Below are 7,529 nucleotides of genomic sequence, written 5' to 3'. Positions count from 1 at the left end.
ATTTTAACTATAAATTTAAATTTTAGTTTTAGAAATAACAAAATCTGTTGAGAAAAAATCTAAAAAAAATCTTTTTTAAAATTTAAATATTCTTTTAATTAATGCACTGATTAATTTCGAAACTAGTAGTATAATATTATTATAAATTAATTTTAATTAAATTTTTATTATAAACAAAATAATGAAATTATATGCTAATTTTATAAATTTTATAAGTATATTCTACATTATATTAAAATAGAAGTAATTAATGAATTACATATTAAAATTATGTTTTTTGTGCAAAGATATTAAAATTATGTTGAATTGGTAAACCAATATATTTTGAAAAATACTTTCATTAAGATAAATAAATAAAATATTATTCACCGTTTAAAGTGATTAAAATATCATTCACCTTTTAAAATGATTAATATTCATAAATTATGTAATAATTTTTACAAAAAATAAAATTGCGCGTAAGCATGGATGGTGAATGGGACATCGAGAAGATTAGACTAATTCTCCCACAGTATGAACAGGAGATCCTCTCTATAAAACCAAGCATATCAAATTCACCAGATAAGCTAGTATGGCTGGGCACGAAGTCAGGCACCTATTCTACTAAATCCGGTTACTACTTCGCATCAGCTCAGGAGGAAAATGCGGAGGCAGTAGGTGTGGGCGGCCACAACAGATGGTATCAAAATGTGTGGAACCTCAAAGTAGCACCAAAGGTCAAGACCTTTGCGTGGAAAACACTCAAGAGAGCACTACCGGTGGGAGAGAGGCTGGTCGAACGACATATTGATGTGGATCCTCAATGCAAAAGATGTGGAACATCTGAATCTATTATTCATCTGCTCTTTCAATGCCCCTTTGCACAGCAGGTATGGCATGATGCCCCCTTAGTTTTAGGAATTGATGTTAGAGGAATAGTAGATTTAGAAAATGCTTGGAATGTACTCTGTCTGAGACCTTGCCTGCCACCAACGGGACTGGTTACAAGCCCTTTAGTTCCATGGATACTCTGGATACTATGGAAAGAACACAATAGGTTCGTTTTTAATGGAAGCTCGGCATCGCCGGCGGAAGCCCTATCTACAGCAATCAAAGCGGCCAAAGAATGGGACCAATTGCAAAAGATCGAGAAGGACTCTTCTCCACGAACCCCCCAAGCGCACGAGGATGTCCAGACAACTGATGTAGTGATCCGCTCAGATGCGGCATGGCGGCAAGAAGATAGAAAAGCGGGACTGGCATGGACAATGCAGACGACATCGACCATCCTCCGAATGAAGCAATCTATTGGACATGTAGCTTCCCCACTAATGGAAGAAAGCCTTGCTTTACGTGAAGCGGTACTCTTCTGCAGGAACAAAGGTTTCGCATCCATCCGGTTTGAATCGGACTCCGCCCAACTGATCAATGCCATCAAGAGAAATGAGGCAATATCTGAACTGCATGGAGTCCTCTCTGACATAAGGAAGCTGAGCTCCTCAGTTTCTCCATCATGCTCCTTCAATTGGATCCCGAGAACTCAAAATGTTGTTTGTGACTCTTTAGCTAAAGAAGCATTATGTTTGGTTGAGACATTTATGCCAACCACCTAACTTTTATGGTTGGAATTTAATGAGAATGTGTTCAAAAAAAAAAAAACCATGCTGTTATCTTGATAAGTATTGAAGCATCGAAATGTATCACACATTCACACAATAAAGTTTCCGAATGAATCCAATAAATTTTGAATGATTTAAAGAAATTGTATTACACATTAAGTATCTGGTTGACATGCAACAGCTGGATCTGCGCGGTGACTTATCGGCCACATGTTCATGGAACTTAACAATAAGTATTTTGTTTACATGCAACAGATGGATCTATACGGTGACATATCAGGCTTCCTCTCGTCCCAACCAACGGCTCCTCTTGTCAGCCTCCACCACTTCGAAACTGTCACACCACTTTTCCCTGGCATGGACCGTCCAGGTTCAGTCAATCATATCATGAAAGCAGCCAACGTGGACCAATCACGGATGCTACAACAGTCGATATGCCACGTCAGAGCAAATAACTGGACCTTTTCGGTCTCGTGGGGATACTCTGTTCATATCTATGAGAAGATATTCCCACGGAGCTACTTGAAGCTTCCCATCGAGACATTCCGTCCTTGGTGGCACGGAGGACGGCCTCCTTTTTACATGTTTAACACGAGACCAGTTTCTCGAGATCCATGTGAAGCTCCTCACTGGTTCTTCTTTGTTTCGATTGAACAAGAGAAGGAAGGAGTTGTTACTTCTTACAAAAGGAAGTTTCCTAGAAACATGACTTCTTGCTCCTTCTCTGGTAATACTTCTGCGGATCCTCTTACTACAATCCGTGTCTTCTCTTCCAAAACTCCCAAACCGGTTCGTTTATTTTGCTGTTAATTAACATATTTTTTTTTTTCACCATAAGCGGTTTTTAATATTATAAGGATGCTTTCAATGTTCTGTTTATAGGGGAGAAAAGTAGAATGTTGCGACGTGGAATATGAAGGTGCAAATGTTGCATACATGAGACTTCGAGATTGTAGGAGACACGAAATCATCGCCTAATGAAAAACGGAGGGCACAATCTTTTATCTGATCAAATTCTAAGTCAGTTTGCACATTTAGCAACTAAGTTTAAAAAAAAAAATACAAATTTAAAAAGTAAAGAAGTAAACATTGTAATAATATTGTATTCTATATTGGAAGATAATTTTTTTACAAAGGATTGATTATTCATCCACCTTTAAGAACTTGTCTACTTATTTTCAAAGACTTCTTTGTCGCATATCTAGTAAAACATGTAGTTTTTCTATATGATCGTTTGTTTGAATTTTGCTAAAGAAGACAAAAGCAAATAAATGAAAAAGAGAAAGAAAAAAAACTTATCTTGCTTATTATGTCAAGAGCTAACGAATTTTGAAACCCTATCTACTTCTCATGTGCTACTAATTCATCAGAGGTGTGTAAAGCTCTGACAAGAGGTCTTATCAACCAAGATATTCGACAAAATGGACAAGATATTATGTTCATAATCTCGGAAAAGAACTGCGGGATAATTAAGTTATATTTAATCCTCTATGTGTTTCAAATAACCATCTATACATTGTATACTAGCCTTGTCTGATTTCTTGCATTATACAGTTCACTGACAAAAACATCAAAAACCCAAACTACATACATTGTTTTTTATCAAGTTTTACAAAATCTGAATTACGGATTCCTTGTTTCATCGTGAATTTTATACTGTCGCATATGTGAGTTTTGCATATGTCATGGTTAAACGTTTAAAAAAAAATAGCCAAAGTGAATTTAAAAAAAAATTAATATGTGAATTATGAAGATGAAAATTTAAAATGTGATAATAGTGTTTTTATAGAAGATATTATAAATTATACCAGGCCTACATTATTCATATATATATGTGTGTGTGTGTGTGTTTGGATTGTACCTAGAGACCATAATTTATGTGTAAATAAGTCATTTTCTTAACCAATCAATTTTGTTTGTTCAAGAGTTCTTATATATTTATAGTAAGAGCATGATTATCCGGGGTCTTTAGTGGGTTTCTTAGTGTGTGGGTCCCCACAAAACCCTTAAGGATCGGTTACAAAAACTACTAATTAAGAACCGATCTTAGTGAGTTTCTTACATTGTTCGCGGGCCCCACTGACACGTGGCGGCCCACGATTGGTTTGTTTTTAATTTTTTTTTTTTTTTTTTTTTTTTAAACTAAGAAATCCATTGGGTTTCTTAGGGATAATCATGGCCTAAGTTCCTCTAATATCTCTTTTACAGTTAATCAAGATTGTTTTAAATGATTGACAAATAAAGAAGACTAATTAATTGCTGTCAAAAAAGAGAAGACTAATTAACTACGTCTCTAATACATCGTTACATTGACTTGTGACGGAAACCTGCCAGTCAGAGCATATGGCCAAAAAAACTGTAAATTAAAATCATCATTCTAAAGTTACCGGTCCAAATATATAATTAAATGATTGTGGTCTAGTAGTGATATTCCATAATATTGTAGATGTTTTAATGGCAAAAATGTCTGAAATTTTATGAAACATAGGATTAATTAGTTAGTATGGATTTGAACAGTACTGTTTATTGGGTTAAAAAGTATAAATATCATTTCTATGGTTTTCAAACTAAAGACTCCAAAGCCTCCCTTGTTAACCTTCAAATATTATTCATCATCTTTCTCCATCTGAACTCTCCATGTTACTATCTATGTATAATGTAATGTCGTCGCCTCCAAGTTACCACACAAAAGTCTTACGCAAATATCGCGTGATCGTAGGCGTGGGCGTGGCAGTGGTCTTCTTCGTGCTCGTCCTCTTCAACCAAACTTATATCAATTCACAATCTTTCGACAGTAACATTTTCACCATAAAATATCAAGAGTTGCAGCCTAAAGAGACGGCCACAAACTTGAGCCATTTGATGTTCGTTCTGGTCGGGGGCTCACGTACGTGGAGGGATCGAAAAGTTTACGTAGAATCATGGTGGAGACCAAACGTGACACGCGGTAATATCTTCTTTGACGTGGAGCCGTCGGAAGAGTTCCAGCCTTGGTCTCGGGACTTGCCGCCGTTAAAAGTCAACGAAGACCTCAAGAAGCTGAAGATTTACCCGAAGCTTAGAAACCGAATCCACACTCGGATTTATAGGTCCATTCTCGAGAACTACAGGCTTAAACAAGACCAGGATGTGAGATGGTATGATATATACTAGTTCACTAATCATCTTATTAAATCGAGATATATGTTTCTATGTAATTTATTTGTAATTTATAGAATTGAATATATATGTAAATGAGTAATTATACTTTATATGATATTAATACTAACACTTATAAAAATGTTGTTTTCGATTTAAATAAATATTAATCTTGAGATTATTGTATTATAAATGTTACCGAATTAAGATTAAGTTTTCCAACAAGTATTCAGTAAATTTGAAACTTTTTTTAACATCTCACTTTATCATTTACCTCTTCTCAGTATACCTAAATATTTTGTAAATTTGTTGTTTGGATGACTTTTGACAAATTTCTTTAGACTCTTACATTCTTTTTGGTTTCGAAGGAGCAAAAATATATGTTAATGTATGATATTATATCTAAATTTGTGATCTAACCTAATCTTGTCCAATACAAATAGGTATGTGACGGGTGATGATGACAGTGTTTTCTTCGTAGACAACATGGTGGATGTGTTGTCAAAATATGATCACAAGGAAAAACATTACATAGGAATGTTCTCGGAGACGATAAAGTCAAATTTTTACTTCTCGTTTGACATGGCGTTCGGAGGAGGAGGATATGCTCTAAGTTATCCTCTAGTGGAGGCTTTAGTGGAAGAATTGGATAATTGTATTGAGAGATACTATTACATTTGGGGAGTGGATCATTTACAGAGTATGTGTTTGGCTGATTTGGGCGTTGATCTTAGCCTCGATAAAGGATTTCACCAGGTATGTCTTTCAACTATATATATTATCTTTTTCATGAATATTCCTTTTTAACGTCCATATATATTCTATATATATAATAGTTCATTCTACAAAATATTGGATGAATTATTTAACTAATTGTATTCATTCAGAAAATTACCAACCCATAACAAAATACTATTAGCACGATTAGATGGTTACTCAAATTAAAGCCACTGTAATTTGGGATTAGGGTTTAGAAGAAAAGTGCTTTTTTCTACCATGCAATTATCTTGATAAATATTGAAGTTTCGCAAATGTATGGATCCAATAAATTTGGATGATATAAAGAAGAGTACCATGCATTACAAAATTTTATCACATATTGTTTGGTTAACATGCCACAGCTGGATCTACGCGGTGACTTATCAGGCTTCCTCTCGTCCCATCCAACGGCTCCTCTTGTCAGCTTCCACCACTTCGGATCCCTCGAACCAATTTTCCCGAGCATGGACCATCCTGGCTCAGTACGTCACATCATGAAAGCGGCCAACGTTGACCAAACACGGATGGTACAACAGTCGATCTGCCACGTCAGAGCCACTAGCTGGACCTTCTCGGTCTCGTGGGGATATTCTGTTCATATCTATGAGAAGATATTCCCACGCAGCTACTTGAAGCGTCCTATAGAGACATTCCGTCCTTGGCTTGGAGGACGGCCTCCTTTATACATGTTTAACACGAGACCGGTGTCTAGAAATCCATGTGAAGCTCCTCACTGGTTCTTCTTCGATTCGATTGAACAAGGGAACGATGGAGTTGTTACTTCCTATACAAGGAAGTTTCCTAGAAACATGACTTCTTGCTCCTTCTTTGGTAATACTTCGGCGGATCCTCTTGCTTCTATCCGTGTCTTCTCTCCCAAAACTCCCAAACCGGTTTGTTCATTTTGCTGTTTTTTTTTTTGAAACTGTTCATTTTGCTGTTAATTACAATAATTTTTCACTATAAGCGGTGTTTTAATATTATTAGGATGTTTTCGTTGTTCTGTTTATAGGGGAGAAAAGTGGAATGTTGCGACGTGGGATATGAAGGTGCAGATGTTGCAAACATAAGGCTTCGAGATTGTAGGAGACACGAAATCATCTCCTAATGAAAAACGGAAAGCACGAATAAATATTTGGTTATATTTGTAGTTTTCAATCTTTTATCTGATTACATTTAGTTCCTAAGCTTTTTTTATTATTATTGAAAAGGACACAAATTTAAAAGGTCAAAAAGTAATACTATGTATGTGTCAACATTGTAATGATATATTCTCTCAAAAAAAAAAACATTGTAATGATATTATATTCTGTATAGGAAGATACATTTTTACACAGAATTATTTATCCACCTTTTAAAAATGTGTCTACGTACTTTAAAATGTTTTTTTTGGTATATGTAGCTTTTCTATAGGATTATTTGTTTGAATTTTGCTTAAAAAAACAAATGCAAATAAATGAAAGGGAAAAAACTTCTCTTGCTTAAAAAAGACCTAACGGAACTTTGATACGATCTCTACTTCTCCTGTACAAACTCATCAGAGGTGTGTACAGCTCTGACAAGAGGTCATCAACCAAGATATTTGACAAAAAGGAGCAAGAGATTATCTTCATAATCTCGGAAGTGAACTGCGTGATAATTAAGTTATATTTAATCCTCTATGTGTTTCAAACAACCATCGATAGATTCTATACTAGCCTTGGTTGATTTCTTGCATCATACAGTTCATTGACAAACACATCAAAAACCCACCGATCTCAATCCGAGCCTTAGAGCATGATTATTAGGAGGTTTTTAGAGTGGAGTTCTTAGCGGAGTATAAAAATTCGTTTCTTAATTTTTAAATATAAAAAACTAAGAACCGCCTCTTAAAACTCTTATTTAAGAGCCGGTTCTTAGCTTTTTTAGTTAAAAGTTAAGAGACGGGTTATTAATGTGGAGTTCTTAGCGGAATATAAAAACCTGTCTCTTAATTTTTAACTAAAAAAAACTAAGAACCGGTTCTTAAATAAGAGTTTTAAGAGACAATTTCTT

The 7,529-nt window shown here is 35.1% G+C and overlaps 2 protein-coding genes across 2 annotated transcripts in view; both read left to right on the top strand.

Moving 5' to 3' along the window:
* The window catches only part of LOC106317227, an 8,723-nt gene extending 6,136 nt beyond the window's left edge, over positions 1–2,587 (top strand). Inside the window, exons 3-4 of the mRNA XM_013755078.1 lie at positions 1,854–2,387; positions 2,481–2,587. Coding sequence (XP_013610532.1) covers positions 1,854–2,387; positions 2,481–2,576 — 630 coding nt within the window. The 3' untranslated portion in view covers positions 2,577–2,587. The remainder of the gene's footprint in view (positions 1–1,853; positions 2,388–2,480) is intronic.
* Positions 2,588–4,259: 1,672 nt separating this feature from the next.
* On the top strand, positions 4,260–6,603 carry LOC106315263. The gene is made up of 4 exons (XM_013753007.1): positions 4,260–4,735; positions 5,180–5,492; positions 5,858–6,388; positions 6,508–6,603. Exons 1-4 carry the CDS (start codon positions 4,260–4,262, stop codon positions 6,601–6,603), a joined length of 1,416 nt encoding a protein of 471 aa, XP_013608461.1.
* The last annotated feature ends 926 nt before the right edge of the window (positions 6,604–7,529 follow it).

The sequence above is a fragment of the Brassica oleracea genome, chromosome C9 (assembly GCF_000695525.1).
Source record: "Brassica oleracea var. oleracea cultivar TO1000 chromosome C9, BOL, whole genome shotgun sequence".
NCBI classification, from domain to species: domain Eukaryota; kingdom Viridiplantae; phylum Streptophyta; class Magnoliopsida; order Brassicales; family Brassicaceae; genus Brassica; species Brassica oleracea.
Note: the sequence above shows the minus strand (reverse complement) of the source record. Positions and strands in the feature narration are given on the sequence as shown.